The 22,188-nt window shown below is 41.0% G+C and overlaps 2 protein-coding genes across 3 annotated transcripts in view; one reads left to right on the plus strand and one right to left on the minus strand.

The window, feature by feature from the left end:
• Positions 1-1,127: 1,127 nt before the first annotated feature.
• CIAO2A (cytosolic iron-sulfur assembly component 2A) lies at positions 1,128-7,491 on the minus strand. Its single transcript, XM_084293718.1, has 5 exons — positions 7,285-7,491; positions 4,883-5,047; positions 3,669-3,718; positions 1,906-1,951; positions 1,128-1,602 (listed from the first exon to the last, which is right to left on the minus strand). The coding sequence occupies exons 1-5, from the start codon at positions 7,409-7,411 to the stop codon at positions 1,505-1,507; spliced, it is 486 nt and encodes a 161-aa protein (XP_084149844.1). The 5' UTR covers positions 7,412-7,491; the 3' UTR covers positions 1,128-1,504.
• A 1,766-nt stretch (positions 7,492-9,257) lies between these two features.
• SPG11 (SPG11 vesicle trafficking associated, spatacsin) overlaps positions 9,258-22,188 on the plus strand; it is a 36,077-nt gene continuing 23,146 nt past the window's right edge. For both annotated transcript variants that reach the window (XR_014618754.1, XM_084293405.1), the window contains exons 1-18: positions 9,258-9,414; positions 10,161-10,388; positions 10,870-11,068; positions 11,682-11,819; positions 11,952-12,415; positions 12,660-12,805; positions 13,386-13,518; positions 13,870-14,025; positions 15,044-15,222; positions 15,329-15,505; positions 16,119-16,190; positions 16,638-16,765; positions 17,603-17,778; positions 18,260-18,467; positions 18,996-19,199; positions 20,111-20,217; positions 21,021-21,166; positions 21,694-21,855. Coding sequence is in view for 1 of the 2 variants with exons in the window: in XM_084293405.1 (XP_084149531.1) it covers positions 9,381-9,414; positions 10,161-10,388; positions 10,870-11,068; positions 11,682-11,819; positions 11,952-12,415; positions 12,660-12,805; positions 13,386-13,518; positions 13,870-14,025; positions 15,044-15,222; positions 15,329-15,505; positions 16,119-16,190; positions 16,638-16,765; positions 17,603-17,778; positions 18,260-18,467; positions 18,996-19,199; positions 20,111-20,217; positions 21,021-21,166; positions 21,694-21,855 (3,057 nt within the window). In the remaining variant the exon portion in view is untranslated. The remainder of the gene's footprint in view (positions 9,415-10,160; positions 10,389-10,869; positions 11,069-11,681; positions 11,820-11,951; positions 12,416-12,659; positions 12,806-13,385; positions 13,519-13,869; positions 14,026-15,043; positions 15,223-15,328; positions 15,506-16,118; positions 16,191-16,637; positions 16,766-17,602; positions 17,779-18,259; positions 18,468-18,995; positions 19,200-20,110; positions 20,218-21,020; positions 21,167-21,693; positions 21,856-22,188) is intronic.

Below are 22,188 nucleotides of genomic sequence, written 5' to 3' on the forward strand. Positions count from 1 at the left end.
GAAATGAAGTAACCCATAGAAGAAAAGAGATTGTTGTCCACCCTTTCCCCTCTCCCCATTTTTTATTTTTTATTTTTGATAAATAACTTGGGCACCAACTGTAAGATTACAAGCTCTTATTGGCACAGCTGTGACATTTGTCAGCATACAACTTCACAAAGGGAAAATTTCCTCTGCCATTTATAATGCACAACCTAGCTGGAACCCATTCAATCATTTCATGCCTTCAGGAAAGCTTTATGGGGCTTACCATTAAAATGGTTACAAATCCCTGAAATCTCAACAGATGTTTGCATGGAACCCCAGGGATTTTTTCAGTGTTTAACCAAATACAAACTCACTAGAGTGATCACTGGTTCAGTGAGGAATGGCTCCCTACATCTCATACAAACCACTGCAGGGGATAACTGTTATGCTTAGACCAGGTAACATCCCCTGAGATACTGGAAGAGCTTATCAGGTGCTACGGGGCACACAGGGATGGCAGTAGCCTCTCTTACCACGGACATGCTCACCACTGAGGCCCTCCTGTGGCTGTACAGCAAATACTGAATGTCACTTCCATTGAGAGGACAGCTGAGTGAGAAATAACTGCTTAATTCTTCAGGGAAAGTAAATTGCATGGTTGAATCCACAGCTGCAGTAGGAATCTAGCCTTAGGGAAACGTCTTCAGAGAGAAAGCATATGACAGCTGGCAACATTACATACACTCCAGATAAGATTAGTGAGGGAGCAGCAAAAAGAAACAGGACAGTGGCAACCACTGGCTGCGGGATTCTCTCGCTTTTCATGCTGCAGTTCAGTTGTAAGGAAGAGCAGGATCAAATTGGCAATGCATCGCCCATAGGAAAACTTTGCCTTCAAGATAACTGCAAAGCAAAGCCTCCAGAATCAGAAACGTGTATTTACAGGGAAAACAAAATATTTAGCAGGAATAGCATCCTAGTAAAAATCTACCTTGCTGCAGTCCAATCGCTTGTTTCCAAATTCTTTTTCTGAATTCATTTCAATTTTAATGTGTTCATCAGCAACAAAGTAGTTGAATGACATGCTTATTTCTCTAACAGAAATCTTAACCTAAGCTTAAAGAAAAAAAGAAAAAAGTTTCTGAACTCAGAAAGCAGCATTTCAGTATAAGAATCTGTTTTATTTTTATTGTTCAGTGATTGAAACAATATAGAAATTTAACCTGCAAAACTGAATTTATATCACAATGTCTATCAGAAGGCAGGACATACAGTGTTGTTTCATTTTTAATCAGATAAAATATTTCTCTGGACACCAGGTATTACAAACTCTTAACACTATACACATCACTTAATTTCAGAGACTAATTCGTCATAATTTAAATCTATCTTATAAACAATTTCCTTTAAAAAAACATATGGAAGATAAAAAGAACTCAAGTATTAAACTCAAGGCCTTGATTATTTTTTCTTTTTTTTTAAACAAAGATATTTTAAGAAATGTATCAAAATGATAACTCCGTGGGTATTATAGCTACTAGTCAGGCTCTGTAACACACTGCTCCACAATTTCTCTCAAGTTTGGATTCTCCATCGCAGCTGCTACTCTCTCTTTGTCGTTGATTTGCTTGTTGACTGCAAAACATCATACGAAAAATAAAGTCAGAAACAGTTTCAGTGGTACTGTATAATGTATACTGCATCAGTAACATGACAAATGTAAGACACCACATTGCAGTGAAGTTTCTCCAAACCTCATTAATGGCCAGCTCAAAGAGGGAGAAAATGCTATGTACAGTAACAGCACATTGCAGCAACTTTCACTGCAAATTGCTATTTAAGAGAGTATTTGTTTCTGAAAAGGACAGCAAAGCAGGGGAAGAAAAACACTTCTCAAAGAACAGTCTAAAACTGCTCTCATCTATAAGCTGTACTTACTGTCTTCTTCAGTGGAATGTGTACCTTCAGATATGTAGATTTCCAGCTGAAAGAGAGGTCATTAATGTTAGATTCATACTTTAATCATGAAATATATTCATTACTGGAAGAAAAAAGTGTACCATACACATACAATGCACATAATCCATACTTTTAGAAATATTCACAGACAATGGAAGGACATCAATGACAATAACTGATCTTAGACTTTATTGCAATATAATCAGAAGACAATCTCCTCCCCTTTTAGAAGAGGCACCAATAATTCTTTTTCAAAATTGTGGAGTCACTCATTCCTCTCTAATATTAATGGCTCACGTGAGAAAGTAATTGGAGTTAGGCTACTGGAAACATAAGAGAGAACTGGCTCCACCTTTCTACCAAGTTCTCTGCTGCTCACAATTCAGGGACAATTTGTCTGAAAGCCGCTAGAATTGCAAGTGTCACCTTCACAAGCTAAGAACTCTTGAAAAGACACACAAGTTTTGCTCAGTGATGAGAATCACAGATGATGTTCTATTTGAAATGGTAGTGTAATACAGTATCTATTTCCTGTAAGAGAGCAGACTATGTGACTAAAAGCTAAATAGACATAAATCACCTTCATGCATTTAACTTAACAGCCTAGGAGGAAAAAAAGAAAAAGAAAAAGAAACATGTCAAGCCACAACTGATGAACAAAAAGAAAAGCAAGTAAACAATGCCTTTTATCTTATCTCACTGAAGCTAAACTTAATTGTTATCATGTGTCCAGCATAACAAATCACCATCTACCTAATTATCTAGAAATGCAAGTCTTGCTCTACACCATTTAACTGGAATGATGAAGCTAGCAACTATTAAAAAATAAGTAAGAATCAACACCATAAATTCTAAGCTAAAGAATTTATATTATTTTGGGCAAGTTTCTAAAGGCCTATAAAGATTTCATGTTTGTCACTAAAGGTCTGCTCTTAGATCCTGCTAAAACCTAAATAGCTTTCTCTAAGGATATATTAACTCTCTTTTCCTCTATACCCTTACATTCCAGCAGCACAGCCAGGGCTGGCCCCTTTTAAGGCAGTATAATGACCAGGGTCAGGCCCATATATCATCTATACAACTGTTCCTACAACAGGTCATAAAGAAGAGATTTCCTCAACCCAGCTCCAGTTCTGAATTCTGCAGTCCTTCTGAACCCTAATAAACCTATTTTGAAGTTTTTCCTTCACAGATGATGCCTGGTAGAACTCCCCTGAACCGATTTCTAACTGACAATAGTTATCTTGCTTTCAGGGCTGCTCGCTCACATAGGGTCCACTGGCGAGAGCTATCAGGCATTCCACATGGTACAGTAGATTTAGCAACTACCAACATTTTATTTTTATGATGCTTTGATATGTAGAAATATCACAGAAGGCTAAATTCATTGTCCCCTAAGGCAAGAGCATGACTTAGATTCACTGTAATATCAGCTTTGAAAACACCCTCTCCTCCACCTGAATGTCAGCTGGCCAAAAAAGCCTTGAAATGCGGCGTATTTCAGAAGGTCAGTGACAAACTGCATTTTGTAAAGGAAATGAAGAGCCACAGTTATTCAGAGATCCTTTCAGGTACTGCACTGTACTTCGACCCTACAGAGGCAAATGACAAGCTTTTAGGAAAAAATCATCCTCTATCACAGTTCGCAAATTAAAAAAGGGAATGCCGCTGGGTCAAGTAAAGAGAAGTTGGCATACAGTCATTCAGGTAGTTTAAAGCAAGTTCCAGAACAGACAGCTTACCTTATGTCTAAAAGGCAAACATCTCTGAAGTTTTATTCTTAAACAAAGGCCTGTTTGAAGAAAAAAAGAGAATTTCTTGTCAAATTCGAGGTTTGAGGTGCATTCTTAGAGTATGACCACTAGCCAGCTGCAGTTTGCTCACAAGATCTGACTTCGCGGTGAGCTACATGTGGACAAACACAGCCAAACTGCAGCCCCAGTTTGTCCTCAGGCTGAGCCAGCCATGCAAATACACCCCAAAAGAAACACCAGCTTAGAGCAATCTGTGCAGCTGAGGAAGTGTGGAGAAGGAAAAAAAATAAAAAAGCTGTTTACTGCCTACATTCTTACCCACACTAACCAACTATTTAGAACAGTTGCCATAACCCTTTCCTGTACCAGAACAAGGAACTGCGTGCTTCAAAGGTCACACACCACTGAAGGATTGCACAATCACTGATGAACAAAGACCTGGCCAACATTAAGTGCCGAGGACGTGATTAACACCAGTTTATGATGACAGGTACGTAATTGATCCTCAGGTCCCAGTGTTAACCCACTGATACTCCTAACAGGGTCAAACTATAAATTATTAGCATTCGGCATGCTAATGCTTACTATCTATACTTCAATTTCTACATAAAGCAGCAAGGTCTATTTCAGCATAAATACACAACCTTAGTTAAATTAAAGGGTTATGTTCTTTTAAATTTTAAAACAAACTGTGAAATCTTTGTATTGATATACCATGGTGAGACTTGCTGATCTTGGTACATTTAAAGAAATTATTTCAGAGAGCAGACGTGATCTCTTCACAAGTAGCAAAAAAAGCAAAACAAGCAAGTGCGGATTCTCATTGACTGTAACTGCTCTCAAATTCCTAACAGTTCATAACTTTGTTTTGATTGCACATAATTTTTTTTTCACATGCACAGGGAACAACCCATAAGGGAAGGAAGAATATAAAGAAGGAAGTCTGTACCACTTCTGAGTAGATTTTTGAGAGCTGCTCTTTTTGAAGACTCTCCCTAACTTGAAAAAAATACAAGACCTTGAATGACTCCACATCTTCTATTTCTTGTTTGTTTGTATGGCTAGGAGGGTTCTCAAGATGAAATTCCCAGTCAAACTCCTGGCACAGCAATACTGCCTTTAAACTAAGTAATACATTATTCAAAAAACCTAAAATTAACTCCACATTCATTGTTACAGATTTAATGAAACTAAAATCTTACCAATGAGAGTCGCCAAAGAGCAATGAGGTACTGTTGGTGTAAACCTGATGATAACCAGATACTCATCTTCACCGATCTCATTTACTTCGACGCAGCTTTCCGTTACCACTTCCAGTTCTTCTAAAGTATTAGGTTTCTCCGGGTCCCGGATAGTACGGATTATATCTAAAGCAGGAAAGAAGCCACCAACAATAAAGTTGCTTTCCTAAATTTAATACAAGATGCTTTTTATTAGAAGCACTGTTGATATTGATCCTGCTCAGAAAAGGCAGAGCCGTAACTATCAGTGATGTGTTACCTCGTGAGTTGCTTCAGAGCTGGGCACACTAAAGCACTTCTTGTTCACTGTGCACACACTTTTCACACTCTGGTTCTAAACTTGTTATCTGGTTTTACAACCCCATTTTAATAAATAGGAATCAAAACATGCCTATTAAAGGATAAGTATTACCTTCAGAACTACAGGTGACTTGAAATTAGCCTACCCAAAAGATAAGCACAGATGCAATATTTCAGCTAGACTTTGAACAACCTGAGAGGCAAGCAAACCGAACCTTTTACCAAGACAGGTCAATTTTCCTTCCCACCTTTTTTCCCTCCGCTTCCCAGCCAGGGCCTCACAGATAAGATTTTGAAGCCATCTTAAGGAAAGCCAGTACGAAAATAATGCACTAATCCATATTTATCTGTATCAGTGGTCACCTCCTTAGCTTGTCAAATGTGGGGATCAACCAGGTTTAATAAACCTGTACAGAAAATAACTGAGTTGCTTTCCATAGAGGTAATGTGTTCTGGATTAGCTTGTGGAAGTTTCATCACACGATAAAACAGAACTAGCCTTAGCCAACCACAGAAGCCTAGCCAAACAAGGAATTACTTTGTCGATATGTAGGACAGAATCATCTCTGCATTGACATTTCCTTGTAACTTCTGATACATTCTTCCCTCTGTTTTTAAATTGCATCCTCCTTCTGCGTGGAAGTTTGACTTATACAAGAGCGTTATCAGTTACTTTGCCAAGCAGCAGGAGGAACACTAGAGCAGATTTTGTTTAACAGTACTTCATGGATGCCGCTGGTCTTTTAAACTGAAATTTTATAGACACACTTTAGTTCTGCAAAAATTGTGCACAAGCATAAGACTATGGGTCTACTGAAATCAGCGGGACTACTTACGTGCTTAAGGCTCATAACCTAAGTCACTAGAACTGCTGGCGTTTTCACATACCTCTATTTAAACACCACTCAAGTTTCAAAGTTGAGTTTAAAAAAACAAAAGAGGAAACATTGTCAAAGTCTTTTCTGTGTACAGCATTGCATAAAATCCTCGCGCTGTCTCTAATTAATTGCATAAAATCCTCACGCTGCCTCTAATTGCCTACACAATAGCAGTGCCTTCGAGCTTCACAGCATTTGCAATACTGCAGGATCCTACACAGAGCGTTTCCAGAGGTGAAACCTCTCCGTATCTCAGAGGCTGAGCACCAAGAAGCCAGTCGCTCGGTAGCTGAAGTTTTGCTGGACTCCCCCGCAGCCCTGCCTGGAATTCCTGGCCTTTCCAGGTGCACCCAGTCGCTTCTAACCCCAGGTGATGAATGTGGAGGTAACTCCAGGAGCAGGCCCACAGCTGCCCCATTCCCTTCCCACAGCTGGGAGCAGCGGCCTCATTATGGCCCCGTTACGGCCCCACCGACCGAGCTCAGGCAGGGCCGGGTCCCTCAGCGCACCCCTGGCTCCGTGACCACCCCACGCACCCCACCTGTCCCCAGGCAGCCCGGGGACAGCCAGGAGATGCCACGGACAGGCCCCGGCACCTCACAGGGCTGTGGGCACCCAAGGGCCGCGCCCGGCCTGCCCCACAGCCCCACAACCCCACAGCCCTTCTCTCTCCCCCACACGAGGACCCCCCACACCTCCTGCACCCCGACAAGAACCTGGGACCACGGCCCCCCCAGACCCTCACAGGCCCCTCACAGACCCCACCAGGCCCCTCACAGCTCCCTACAGGACCCCCCAGACCTCCCCTAAGCCCCCCAGGCCCCTCACGGACCCCTCCCAGACCTTCACAGACCCCCCCAAGGTCCCTCACAGACCCCCCCAGGCCCCTCCAGACCTCCCCTAGGCCCCCCCAGACCCCTCACGGACCTCCCCCAGACCCTCACAGGCCCCTCATAGACCCCCCCCAGGCCCCTTCAGATCCCCACAGCCCCCCCCCCAAAGGCCCCTCACGGCCCCCCCAGACCTCCACAGACCCCTCACAGCCCCCCCCACAGCCCCTCACAGACCCCTTAAGGCGCCCCCCAGCCCCTCACAGGCCCCTCACAACCCCCCTCAGGCCCTCCCCAGACCCCTCCAGGCCCCTCATAGCCCCCCTCACGGCCCCCGCCGCTCCCCGGCAGTCACCGTAGACCTCGAGCGCCTTGTCCTGCTCCATGGCCCGGCCCCGGGGCTCATGGCCGGCCCTACGCGGCGCGGAGTAGCGCAGCGCCCTGCCCAGCGCCTGCGCCAGCAGCCCCAGCACCAGCGACATGGTCCCGCGGCGCCATGGGCAGCGCGGAGCGGCCCCGCGCGGCCACCGTCCGCCAGCCCCGGCGGCGCTCTGTGTGGGCGGGGCGTGGTTATCGGGGTCACGCCCTCTGATTGGACGGGGCGGGGTGTGAGGGGCGGGGTTTAGCTCGTGCTCCGCCCACGGCGCGTGGCCACCCCGTCCCCTCAGCGGTCTCTGAGGGAAGCCTGAGGGGGATGCTGCGCGCTGTGCCCGTGGTTCCTTGGTTTTGGCAGCTGTGGAGGCTGCGAGCAGCGTTTGGTGGCACGTATTCCGCTGTCAGTGAAAACAGCGAGCTATTTAATAATATATTTAATACATTTAATCTATTTAATGATAATCTCGGCCTCACCCGCCCGCCGCAGCTAGCGCTGACCGACGGAGACTACAACTCCCAGCACGCAACGCGGCTCCCCCTCCACCGCCCCTCAGGCGGCGCTGCGCAGCGGTGCCTGCTGGGAGTTGTAGTCGCGGCGCGCGGCAGCGCTCTCAGCTGACCGGAAGGGGGCAGCCCCGCAAGATGGCGGCGGGCGGCGCCCCCTGAGGAGGACCTGCGGGGGGGGCGGGGAGGGAAAATGGCGGCGGGCGCCGTGAGGGAGCTGCGGGTGCTGCTGGCGCCACGCTCGGGGCAGGCCTGGGGCTCCCCGCGGGACGCGGCCCGGCTGCGGCTGAGCAGGGGCCAGGACGCCCTGGGAGCCCTCCTGGCCGCCGGCGGCATCCAGCTGGAGGCTCTGGCGCCGGGCGGGGGCGGCCGGGCCCGGGGCTGCGCCCTGCAGGGAGCCTGGGCGGAGTAAGTGAGGGGCTGGGGGGGGGGCTCCAAACGCCTCAGGAGAGTGAGGGGGGGGTCAAAACCCTGCCCTGAAGAGCTCTTTGTGTAAAATCCCCGTGCCGCGGGGTGCTGAGGGCTGTGAGGCGTCGGGGAGGGCTGCCCGGGGGAATGGGGCAGTCACCGCACCTGGAGGGCTTTAAAAGATGTTTAGATATATTGATCAGTGATCTGGTTTAGTGGAGGACCTGGGAGTGTTAGGTGAGGGGTTGGGCTGGGCGATCTTGGAGCTCTCTCCCAACCTAGGTGGTTCTGGGATTCTGTGGTTACAAAGATTTATAAAATAAAAGGTGTGGAGGGAGGTCACCCGGCCTGCTAGATGGGCTGCTGTAGAGCTGAGGCCTTGACTTCCTTCCCTGGTGGTCAGGGCGAGCGCTCGCGCGTGACACGAGGCGGTCACAAGGCGCCTTCAGGCCGTGGTGGTGGCTCCCAGTGCTGAGGCGACCCCACGGGCACGCTGCGGGTCCCAGCAGGTGCGGTGCTGAGCGATGGCAACGCCTGCGTGGTGCTCTGTGCCGTCCTCTGTGCCCATCCTCTGAGGCCCTGTAGATGTTTCCTCCTTGCCCGCTCCCATGTGAGAGCAGGTACGGATGGAGACGGGCACATGGAGAGTCCGTCAGCCCAAGCAGCAGGGGGGCAAAACGGGTGTTAGGCTCTCTTCGCCCTAGCAATGCTCCTCCTGCTTCTAAAAGAAGTCCCGAAGCAGAGTGTAATGTGGCATGGGTGACAAAAGAAAAGAATTACACAGACAGAAATCTGTTCTCTTTAGAAGAGAAATAGGGATTTCTCAAGCAGTGTCTTGCATTGCAGCCGCCTTTAGAGAACAAGCATGTTATGGTGCGGGAAGGGGCAGTGGCAGAATCTTTATTTCAAAAGGTTAAAATTGAACTGTATGTCATTAGCATGCTTCCAGAACTGTTCAGTGTATGAAATGGGGAAAGTAAGGTCGATAAACACACCGAATATTGCATCTTCAGCTTCCTGTGGGAGAATACAGAAGATTGTGATCTACAAGCAGACAAGACAAAAATAGTGGCTCTTAGTAAGAATCACGAACTGTTCGTCTATGAATTCACTATAGAAGATGGAGATTGTAACCTGATTTTCCTGCACAGTTGTAAGGAAGATATGCTTAAAAAGCACCTCGAAGTCAAAAATATTAGTGAGTAAATCTCAATGTGTATTCCATATTTGTAATTGTTACAGGTCCGATTTTGTCTGCTTCATTTGGTGAAACAAATAGATGCAGAACACAAGGGAAGTGTGAAGTATTTTTGCACTGATTTAGCGTGATCAGAAGCAGTATTCATGAGCTTGACAAATAACTGACACTTCTGTAATCAAAGTTGACATTGTTAAAAGGAATTAAGCTGTTGAGGGTCAGATGTTTGGATGACACAAAGTCAAAAATAAGTGTGTTCATGCAGCTGTGCTATCTCCAATTTTCACCGTCATATCAGAACAAATGGGGCTGTTCACTAATCCAGCAAAGACTAATTATGTGTTGAACTTTGTGCTCCGTGATTGGCAAGTGTAGTGTACAGTCACAGTGCAGTCTTTTCAGGACCTAGGGCTTTGATGTTTTACATATTATTTAAAAGTTTCCATTGCTAAAATATCTTTATGTCCAAAGATTGTAGCTTTCAGTGCTGACTGAAAAATGGTTTTGTGATTTTTTTGCATTCTTCAGAAGTAGTGTCCATTTAAAAAACTTGTACTGTTGGACATTGTTCTACAATTAATACTCCTGACAAAATATGAGATTTAAACAAAAAAAACAAGCCCCAAATCACAACTTTTATCAGTATAGCGGCTGAGGCAATGTCTTTGAGCTGTGATTTTCTTGAGATACCTTTACAGTCAAAAGTGCCAGATTGCCGTAATCCTAAAATACCTTTAATTTTACAGGTCTTTCTTCAATATTGTCTTTGAGGATACTGTCTTTTAAAGACAACAGATGCCTACTTCTGCTCAATAACTTCATTGTTGTGCATCTTACCTTTCCTGGAGAAGATTCATCATTAGAGACGTGTGACTGCATTACCCTTGATTTGGCACCGCAAGTTTTGGAAAGAATAACAGATATAAACTTCTGCAGGGGAATTCTCTTCTTTTTAGACAGTTCTGGCTGGATTTGTATCCTTTGCAGTAGGCACTAGCTGGCGGTGTAAATGATCTGGAAGAACAAGGTCAGTTTTCTTCTTTTGTCAGGATTACACACAAGTTTCTTTTAACAGTCTTTTTTGAAGGTGCTTTCAGCAGAGGTTGTGTGGTTGTGGTCATTTCATCAGAAATGTCTGGGTCAACTCTAGATTCTCAGCGTATTAGTGGAAATTCGTTCCACACTGGAGTATTGACTTTCAGCACTTTTGGTATGTAGAGCTGTGTATAACGTGCTTAAGTCTCCTGTCCCTAAGCTTTCTTTTCTTAATTAGATGCTTTAGAATTAGTCTACCTGGGCTTAAAACGCTGCTGTAAAACAAGCAGTTCTGAGTGTTTTGCTGTGCCAAGATTGACCTGGGCTACAAAGTTAACAATTCACTGTCTTCCTCTTCTGTGTAATTTCTTGTTCATTGGACTATCTGAATCCTGGCATTTTCTTTGACACCTTTTAAAGACATATTTGATTCTTTTGATGGTGCAAATCTAGCCAACATTGATGTAGCGCTCTGCCAGGGAGGTGTGCAGCATGAGAACAGGAGTTCAGCCATCACATCACCGCTCACTGCAGTCAAAGTGTCATATGATCTCAGTGTTGCTGTGATCATCAGTTCTTCCAACAGCGCCATTTCTGTGGATCTAAACAAGTACTTCAGGTATGTTTGCAGCAGAATTGCTCAATGAAAGTTTTAGCAGAATTGCTAAATGAAAGTTAAGTACAACTAACATTAAATGTGCCTAATCTTAGTCCTGTAACAGCTGAGATGCTGTCAGCTTTTTATTCTGAGTGCTGACTCTAGGGTAGAGCAGAGATTTCACATTTGTTTAAAGATTGCCCATTAATATTTGCTGTACTTTTTAAGTGACAGGACAGAGAAGTAGAAATGTTTTATAGTGGATTTTTTTTCTTCTAGGAAGATAGGGATATGTGCTCTCAGTTACTGACAGTGCAGGTTAACAACACCTTTCAGAAGAACGGCAGAGCATATAGGATTGTTAAACTTTTCTGATACAGCCTTACTGATTTTGCTTGATAAATTAGGACAAGATTGTAATTTAGGCATTGTCTATCTCAGAGGAAATACCATCAGGTTTTGATGGCTTACCTAGATACATTTATGTAGATACTGTTAATCAGAGAGAAAACTGCTTCGCTGATAGCTCCCGTTTTTTCTGATTTTACTCCCGATAGAGTTAAATATGATGGGGGAAAAATTAAATAATCCATCATGGAGGTAAAAATTAATTCTAATAATGATTTCTTTTCAGACAGTTCCCTGGGCATTTGATCTGTAAAAGAGATTCTCAAAGTCTTCCAGTGAAGCCACCTGAAGGTCTTGATGAGGATGACCTTGCTAGTTCTGAGTACAGTATGGAGCTTATGTCATCGTCTTTCCGTGTGGACAGGTACATAATGAAAATACTAATCTAGAAACCAAAAAACATATTGTTTGACTGAGGAAACGTTAAAAGTTGGGTTAGCTGTGTTGTTCCTTCCGTAATACGTGGTATTATGGATAACTTCTTTCTTCATCCCAGGTCCTGGAAGGCACACTTATCCTCACTACGCGATGCAATCAGGAAAAGAAGACCACGTTCTCCAAATTTGGTGTATGACACGAATTTACCGTGGTATCAGTATTTTACCCACCTTGAAGATCATGATCCCTTAATCTATGAAACTCCCGAGAAGGTGCTGGCTGTTGTTCCGAAGGCTGTTTGGTGCGTCCCTTCCAAACCATTACAAAGCAGTGGTACAACTCTCAGTGATTCAGGGCAGCACTGGAAACAAATCTGTGTAGAAGAACCACAAGAAGTGGTGAAACTGGAGTGTAAATCTGTAACTGGAGTTAAAGCACTGTTTGTAATATTAACAAACGATGAAAGATTGACTCTTGCTCTCTGGGATTTCGAGTCACAAGATGTGACTTACTACCACTTCAGCAAAGATACTGTTTATGTGGATTGTAACGAAGATGTGCCATTATGTCTACTTCTGACAGGTGAAGGGCTTTTTTTATGTAATTGTTTTGGTGCAGGCTTCAGTTAAAGAGGCTTCTTGTTTGTGGTCTTCTTCTGTCTGACTGCTGTTTGTGTTCTGTCAGCCTGTCTGGCTGCTGTTGGCTAATTATGAATGTGTTCTTGCTGAGGTGAAATCCAAATGGAGTCACTACAACTTTGTGTTGTTATCTGCTGTGTAGCAACTTGCTTATGTGTTTTTAATTATGATTTGATTCTTTTATTTAGAGCATGGTCTTTCCTTAATTCTGTTTGGTTTAACTCAAGAAGAGTTTTTGAATAGATTGATGATCTATGGCAGTGCTGGAGTCGTAGATTCTGTTTGTCATCTCAATGGATGGGGCCGATGTTCGATTCCAATACATGCGCTAGAGGTAAATAAGGCTGATTCATGTCCTACAGCTCTAATTTCTTCTTTTGAGAGAAACCTTGTTTTTAAAAAAACTATTAATCCAGAAGTCTGGGACTCTGCAACAATCTGTCCACACTGTAATTCTGTGTCAGTGTATGTTCAGTCATATTTGGAGGGAGGGAGCTTAGATGGAGACATTTGGTAGGGTTCTTTTAATTTGTTTGAAGGGTGTAATAGAAAGTGAACTGATAGGGAAGGGGGGGAAGGTTCACAGCAGTTTTCAGTTGCTGTAAGCTTATTCAAAGTCCTGATTCTCACAATGCTTTTTTATATCCCCCATCAAACTCTAATAAATTGCTTAACTAACATTTTATCTCTAAAGATACTGGGGCAGTTTCTGCAAAACCAATTAAAAGAGCATGGCGGGCACTCAGCAGGTCATCTTGTTACTCCAGGTTACAGGCGTTGCACATGTAGTTTAAATCCCTTCTTTTCTTCTGCATGCATACTTTGTTACTGCATATGAAGTAAAAGTGCTAGCAATAAGTGTACCATGTATTTTTAGAATGTGTGTGTAATGGTGCTACTGTGTGTCTGCCTAGGCTGGTTTGGAAAATCGTCAACTAGACACAGTAGACTTGTTTTTAAAAAGCAAAGAAAGTCTTTTTAACCTTTCTGCACCCTGCTCTGGACCTGAACAATCTACTGATAGTGCGTCTCAGTCTTTTCTGAAAAGTGAGTAAAACACTGTAATACACTGAGGTTGAGATTGAATTTCCTTTCAGTTTATGGTTTTGCATTTGTAAAACCACATCAAATTGCCTGTTCTCTTTTATGTTGGGATGTTGCTGTATTGCAGCTTCTTTAATTCCAGAAAATGAAAGAGAATTGGTGTACAAAATGTGGCTTTTTGATTGAGTTCTAGCAATGACTTGTTCTAAGCATTTTGATGTGAAAGCAAAGGATGTTACATAAGTTGTTTGACACGCTTTAGAAGGTTTTAGTAGCATACCTTTATTCTAATTTATATTTTATATGATCACTCGTGATAGAATGCAGATGCAACTTCTTATGTAATTATTGCAGATTTGGAAGAGCTGAAGCCAGCTTTAAATTTACTTTGCTCAGCAATCAGAGAAAATGATATGGAACCTCAGAGTAAACACTTTTCTGAGCAGCTGCTAAACCTCACGTTGACTTTCCTTAGCAAGCAACTTGAAGAAATTTTTGTCCACACAGAGGGTAAGATTACTCATTTTGAATCATGCATAGTAATGTAATATATAATTGTTTAGATAAATAAGAACTCAATTTTTGAATTAAAAGCCTAAATTTACTTAGAATTAATGAAAAAGGGCTTGCACTAGAGTTAAGTGAAAGGTATTATTTAAGGGGAAGCCTGAGAAATTAGTATGAATACAGTATCTGTATATAAGCACGAACAGCTATGATCAGGCTGTCACATCAGGCCAGGGTACCATCAGCTGGATCATATTGGGACGTCAGGATGTGTAAGAATGGCAGAATCAGACTTTAAGGTGATGCTGGGTCCTTCATAGTAGTGCAGTTAAATGGCTTCACTTTAGCCCTCATCCTTTTCTCAGAGCCACCACCTGAAATACATTGGCACAAATATTCCTGTGGCCATGGAATGGAGCAGACTAGTTTAAGAAACGAGTTCAGCTGAAAAATAGCCTACCAGGTTATTTCTCATCTGGAGCACTTCCAGTTTCATTTACTGTGTGGCAACAGTTGTATGTCCTAATATAACCCAAGGGCTGGTACAGAAAAAAGAACAGTTGTCTGACGGGAGTGCAGGCTGTTTGTAGGGGTGCATAACTGCTTAAGGTGGCACTGTTGCTGAAATGTTGCCCTTTGAACTACAGCTTAAAAGGTATAAGAATCGAGTAATAGCTGATATATGCTGTGTTAAAATGTCCCTGCATTTTAAACGGGGCTTATCTGACGAATAATAAGTTAAAAATTTTAGTTGTCATTTACTTGTCCCTGAAGGGCAAATACATCCATCAATGAAGTCAGGTGCACCTCTCTGGAGCAGTGGTAGGATGGTGAGTGTAGCTTGATAGTGACTGTCAGTATCAGTACCTGTACAGGTGAAATAGCAATATAGAGATGATGAGCTCTTTCCTCTGAGGTTGTTTTATTTAGTGAAGTCAGGAGAATGCATTCAACATTGATCAGCATTAAAAATGTTGTGTCATTAATTTCATTTAACTGATATCTTGGATGTTCTTGACAGAACCTGATGAATACTTGCAGAAGGCTGCAGATATTTTAACTGATTACATTATTGAACTTAGGACATTTATGAAAAATTACCCTCGGCCACAAATAAATATCGCAGATGTAGGAAGTGATCTTGATGAAGACCTACCTGCAGTGGAAGAAAGCCAAACGTGGGAAAAACTGACACCAGAGGTAAAAATGAATAATCAGTTTTTGACTATTCAGCACAGGAATCAGAGGTGATAACATTGAAGTTTAATGGCACTAGTTTGTTCCAGATTCTTCTCTTCCCTTTCAGGAAGTCATTGCTGAGGCCATCTTAAGCAACAAAATGCCAGAGGCCCAAACCTTCTTCCGAATGCATCAGCATCCTGCTCAAAGTCTTCAAGAATTTATTCAGACAGGTTTGAATCTGGTCTATGACCGTCTTCTGAAGGACAATACCAGAGAGGCCTCAGAACTTTTAAGAAATATGGTGAGAGGTGTTCAGTAAGCATGCTGATAGTTTTAAACGCTTCTTTATGACTAATGAAACAAATTAGTGGTAAGAATAGGGGCAGGGGGCTGAGCTTTCTTGTGAATGTAATTATTCTACCACATGGAATCATAGAATAGAATCATAGAATGGTTTTCATTGGAAAAGGCCTTAAAGACCCTCTAATTCCAACCCCCCTCCTCCACAGGCAGGGACACCCACCACTAGATCAGGTTGCTCAAAGCCCCACTAACATACACTTCATGCAATTAAAATTACCAGGCTTTAAAGTACTGCTTTGATCACTAATGTACGTTCAGAATGCTGAGGGAGCGTTACTCATGAAAGCATATTGATTAATGTTGTGCTTGGGGAAGTGTAACGGTGATCGTGAAAGGAGTAGGTAGTAGAGGGTACAAATCTGTGCAAACCTGCTAGAGAGATCACACAGATCACCGGGTTATTACAGCATCTCAGTAGCTGGTGAAGTGAGTATCACAAGCATGCTTGTAAAAGGTTGTGCACTTTGGAAAGAAAACTGGTGCGTTTATTCTGTCAATGTACAGCTGCATCCGTACAGTTTGCATACAATGAATATCTTCTTTTTTGTTAGGGCTTTGATGTGAAGCAGCAATTGCATAAGATATGTTTCTACACAGTTGATAAACATGTACGAGATCTGTTGGTAAGTGTAGAAAAGTTTTTTTTTGTTTTTTTTTTTGTTCTAGCTGATGTTCTCAGCTTTGAAGATTGATATTTATTTATGCTGAGAGAAAGCATTGTATCGAACATACTTTCAGAATGGGAACAGTTTCTGTCCCTGCATCCTTGCAATGTGGTTGCTGAAACATGTCACCAAAATGCCTATGTTCTTTTCTGTTTGCAGTTAAAGTAAAAATTAGTTAAAATGTAATTTCTTTGTTCTGTGTCTGATCTAGTGCTCATCTTTTTACACACAGTATGAAGTCTTGTCTCTCTTGAAATTTGGGTAAAAGTGTATTTACCTCAGTGCAGTTAGCATTTTTTCCTACAGTTGGCTAACTCTCTACACTTGCAGGGTCATTTGCAGCTTAGATATATTATAAGTAGAGAAAATATATAATTGGAGGTAATACTTTAATTTGAATTAAAGGTGAAAGTTTTACAAGAAGAAAATTATTTTTCTGAAAAAGAGAAGAAAATGATAGACTTTGTGCATCAGGTTGAAAGCTTTTACTCGGAGTCCTTCCAAGAAAATAAAGAGATTCAGTCTCTTTCCAGGTAATGTGGGTTATCAGTTTTAATTAGTAATTAATAATGCTAATAGTATTTTAAATATCCTGGCTTCTACATCACATGTGATTTACTGCACTAACTAATATGATCTTCTGTTATCATCTTAAATGAAGTATATAGTCATAGAGTCATTAAGGTTGGAAAAGCCCTCCAGTATCATCTGGTCCAACCACCCCCTTCCACCACCGTCACCCTCTAAACCATGTTCCCAAGCACCATGTCAAACCTTTCCTTAAACACCCCAGGGGTGGTGACTCCTCCACCTCCCTGGGCAACCAATTCCAATGCCTGACCACTGGATCTGCGAAGAAATGTCTCCTAATTTCCAACCTGAACCTCTCCTGGCACAACTTGAGGCCATTTCTTCTTGTCCTATTGCTAGTTGTCTGCCAGAAAAGGCCAACCCCCAGCTCACCACAACTACTATACAAGTTTTTTAATAATGAAGGATATTATTAGAGCTATTAATCAAGCAAAAAAGCATATTCAGGTGGAATGTTTGTTATATTTTTGATATGTCTATAATATTACAAACAAAATAACCCAGAAAAATGATTTTAGAATTAAATAATTGTAAAAATATTACATATTATTTGCTATGCCAGTTTTGGAAAAACAAGTTAATTCTTTGCCTGTTGGTCTCCTATGCACTCTCAAACTTTTAGCTCAATAAATCCTACTATGAATTCTAGCACTGTCATCAAAAATTAAATAGTAAAACTTGTTAATTCTCATCTTTCATCTTTTCATCATCTCCTATTTGTTAGATTGCATTTTTTTTTTAAGTACTAGAAAATGTACTAATGCAAAACTTCATTGCAGTTTAAAGAATTGGAGAAAGGAGCAAGACTTTTCTGGACATACAGCTGCTCTAGACTTGTTGAATTGTGAAGGACATCGGGTTCACAATAGGGAAGTCAGAGTGATGTTTAACTGGGCTCAGTGGTGGGATGAGCCCATTCAGGAAATGATTCTTCTACCTAAAAAAGCACGCCAAGGCAAGTATCCTGGTGTTGAAAGTTAGAAGAAATTCTGAATTAAAAATCTGACTGTCTTTGAAGTAGCGTATTGCGATTGTGTAGGAGGAGCGTTGATACGACTGAAGCTGCGTGCTACCACAGTAGGTCACTGACTTTTTTGGCAATTGAAATTCTGTTGGGATCTGTGTTGTTGTGTTATGACAGGTATCCTGTAGGGAAAAATTTGGAACTATCTGAAAGGGAATTGTCTGATGAATTGCCAGTTGCCGTAAATGTCATACCCTGCTATGGTCTGCAAAGCTTATTGCACCATAGTATTTTATTTAGCTTTTCTGACATAAAGCTCTAATAAGGTACAACAGTATATTTATCTCAGCATTGTTCTTGTAAAAGAAGATACCTGTTCATTAAAAATACATAAATGTATACAGAAATGTCAGTATTTTGCTAAAATACTTTTTTTCTGTTGGTTTCATCATTTTGCTTTTTTCCGATACAGAACTTTCCACATGTAATCCTGAGGTTCTTTGGATGCACTTGACAGCCCAGCATGACTGGCTTAGTATTTGTTCATGGATTGAAGAATCTGAGCCCAACCAAACTTTGCGTGGACAGGCGAATTGGCCCGCTCTGACTGCAGACATCGTTGACCGAAATACATTGTGTAGTGGCTATATGAGAAATGATATATTGAACAAGCTGGCTAGGTATGTGCCTTTAATGTGTTATACTTGCTTTCTATCTTACATGAAGCCAAAATAAGACAGTTATAGAAGTACACGTTAATAAAATCTTTGATACCTATTCATTTTATATTGTTTAGTGCCCTTGTTTAAAATGGCACAAATCCATCAGTAAATTTATTTTTAGTTGTGTACTTGCACTTCTCAGTACTCTGAAAACAAGAAGAAACATGGGAGCAACAGAAATCCTCTGCCAGTGTTTTGATCTTTCAAAAAGATGATATACCTGCTGTCCATTTTACTGCAAGAGAAAAAATTCTGAATGTAGTATTTCACTCCTTATGTCCCATTCTCTACAATGAATAGTAACTAGGACACTGTTAAAGCACTATCAGAGGTATTTTGTCAGGTTATGTTTGCCTTGGTAGTGAAGTAACTCCTTAGAAGGAAAACTCTGTTTTGTTAGTTTGAAAATAGCCTCCAGAACTTTTTAAAGGGACTAATCAATGTGTATGTTTTTTTTTTTTTTTTTTTTCTCTCTCTCTTTTTAAGAAATGGCATTTTTGTCCTTTCTGAGTTGGAAGATTTTGAACTCCTGCTCCAAAGACTGGTTTACCTAGGGGGAGTACTGCAAAATCCTCACCCTGTTCCAAAATACTGTGCTGCAAATGGTTTGGACTTCCACACTCATTTTGTCCTTCACTGTTTAGAACATAATCTGCAGTACATGTTGTACACGTACCTAGATTACTACAGGTATGAATGCTTTTTTCATCCTTTGGATTACATGCAGACTTAAAGAATGGAAGACGACTTTAACAGTTGGCAGTAAGAGTTTTCTTAGGCTCTTGCTGTTTGTCCAGCGAGACTTCTTGGGTCACAGCAGTGTCGTTTAATGAAAAACTGTGCGGCAGTGTTAGGTTTCATTCTGTATTGTGAAGCTTTATCCAGGTTATCTTGTCATGATTATTTGTGTGGTAGTCAGTGAAAAAAATGTTTATGGTTGTAATGAGTGTAATATTTGTAAGCAGTGCAATCTCAAATGAGCCAAGGCAACTTGCTCTTCAGAAACTGTCACCTGAACCCAGGTAGTTCATCCTGTATTCATTGTCAAATAAATTGCTGTTTTCAATCAAAATCAGTATTAGATGGGATTTGAAAGAGAGAGAAATACTAGTTATTGGAACTATACAAATAATTTCCAGTTAGTGAATACTTTGCTATTAAAATTTCTTAGCTACAACTCCTTCTAACTGTGTAGTTGGTAAAAAGGTAAAAGTGGGGTAGAGAAAAGCCAACAAAATTATTTTTTTCCAGTGTGTGTAATCAATTTTAATTTCATAAAATATTCAGACAATGGAGAATGGTGTTTTTGAATCAAGTCTCCTCTTTGGAAAATGTTTGGGGTTGTCAGTTCTGGAAGCTGTTATTTTGATTGCAAGCAAGCACAGAAATGTAAACTTAAGGTGTCTCTGGCAGTTTATCAGCTAAAGATGTACATCTTGTAGTGATGAGTGGTATGATTCAACTCTGTCATGATAATGGATGAAATAAGTCACTGTAACACCAAGTCAGATTCTTTTAACTTTTAATGCAGCTTTATATTGGGGCAGAGGATGTTTATAAATACTGTGTTTTCACTGCATTGCTACTGTTCTCTTTTCCAGTTTAACCCCTTCAAATTGCCCTATTTTGGATAACAAGGAATTGCATGAAGCACATCCCTGGTTTGAATTTCTTGTGCAGTGTCGAGGGGTTGCCAGTAATCCGCGAGGTAGGAGTCTGGTCTTGCTCAGCAGGTGGTCTGAGGTTTAAGCCAAGTATTTGGAACATCTGGATTTAATTCTCTGCTCTGCTGTAGACTTTTTTTCATCGTGGCAAATCATTTATATGTGCATTGATCGGTTCCATAGCTCTAAAACACAGTTTATAATGTATATTTAAAATGTGCATGAAGATCTGGAGATATGTCAGAAATGGTTTGTGTATGTTCATCATTGCATCCAATTTGACTTTATTCCTAAAAGGTTGAGCAGCAGGAGAATAGACGCAAAAATGCATGTACCATCAAAATTAAAGCTTCACGTAGTTCTTATGCTGTATTATGACTTCTCTGTCCCTTTGGTTCTGTGTTTGCTTGGACCAAGACATTTTGTTAGTTATTGTCATTGATAATCCATGGAGTTTGTGTGCTTACTTCATTTCACCTTTTTTTTTTTAACCTTTCATCTTTTTTAGTGGCATCCATTAACAAATGATAAAAATAATGTCCAAGTGAAGCATGCTTTTTTTTTTTTTTTTTAGAAAAATTTTAGCAGTGTGTAAGATAAAGAATTGAACTAATAAAATGGAAAAATGCAGGACTATCTAAACCAATCAGTGGAGGTAAAATTGTGGCATAAAATTAGGGAAAGTTTAGTGAAAATGGGAAGGTTTTAGCTGTATTTGTAAGTTATAAAAAGGTCACTATTAACAAAAAAAAAATCATATTTGTAGAAGAGTTATAATGTACAATTTAATAATTTAGTACTTTTTTTTTTTCCAATAAATTACATCTCACTTTTTTTCCCTTTCTAGATCCAAAGATGATTTTTCAAGCTAGTCTTGCAAATGCTCAGATCTTGATTCCTAGTAATCAAGCCAGTGTGAGCAGCATGCTACTGGAAGGACGTACACTATTGGCACTTGCTACCACAATGTATGCACCCGGAGGTATTGATCAGGTACCGTGTAGAACAAATTGTTGACAGGTTTTTGAAGAAATTCTCACATGATGTTGAAAATTCAAATGAAAAAATTGATAAAAATAAACACACTAACAACAACAAACACTGTCTTCCCATATGAAAATCTAGTTTTGTTATTGCATGTTTCAATTTCTTGACCAAATGTGAACTCTTAGATGTAGAGCGTTTGATCTTATGTGGCTTGGAAATAGTAAGACAAAGTGGCTGTGACTTGGAATCTTTAGCTTCTTTATAATAGGTACAGCTGAGAGTGTTTATAGACACTTGTGTTCCTAAAATAGTTCAAGTTTGAAAAAAAAAATCAATAAATTATTAAAATGCCGTGTATACATAGAGTAACTTAAAACATCATGTGTCTAATATAGCTTACAAGATTTTTTGGGGGAAAAATGATGCTCTTTGTGTTGTTACTGTTTGTCAAATTTCCTTGAACGAGAGTTTTATTATAATCTTAATGCAATTTCTTCTTCTTATTTGAATGATTTTGCTTCCCTTCAATGTAGGTTCTTCAGAATGAAGATACGGAAAAACCTCTAAAGAAAGTTGATCCACAGCTTTTAAAAATGGCATTGAGTCCTTACCCCAAGCTCAAAGCTGCTCTCTTTCCCCCGTGTACTTCTCGTGGAATTTTGCCACCTGACATTTCTCTTTACCATCTTGTTCAGGTATGCAAAATGTTTCTCAATAGAGCTGTTTGTTAGAACAAAGGTAAACTGAGAGAAGTTTGTTTTCAGCTAAAGCCTGGAGTGTAGGGACCGTATCTTATTTTCTCGGAATTCTTAATTTGGACCTAAAGTTTATAGCTTCATTAAAAATATTTTTTTAATGGTAGCTAAATATTGGTCATATTGAATCTGGCTGATATTTTTTTTAAACATCTGGTGTGTTTAACTATAGCAGAGGTGGTGTGTGGCAGCTCCAGAATATCAGAAAAGTAATATTCTTGCTGCATTCAGTAGACAGGTTGTTTAGTATTACAAAAATTAAAACGTTTTAAA

Source organism: Netta rufina (genome assembly GCF_964035555.1).
Source record: "Netta rufina genome assembly, chromosome: 11".
NCBI lineage: Eukaryota > Metazoa > Chordata > Aves > Anseriformes > Anatidae > Netta > Netta rufina.

Bases quoted from the DNA above. Each gene is read 5' to 3' on its own strand.
- CIAO2A (XM_084293718.1), bottom strand. From the start codon at position 7,411: ATGTCGCTGGTGCTGGGGCTGCTGGCGCAGGCGCTGGGCAGGGCGCTG. The intron at 5,048-7,284 runs GTGACTGCCGGG...TTCCTGCTTTAG, and splicing joins CAAGGCGCTCGAGGTCTACG to ATATAATCCGTACTATCCGG. The intron at 1,952-3,668 runs GTAAGCTGTCTG...CCTCTCTTTCAG, and splicing joins GTTTGCCTTTTAGACATAAG to CTGGAAATCTACATATCTGA.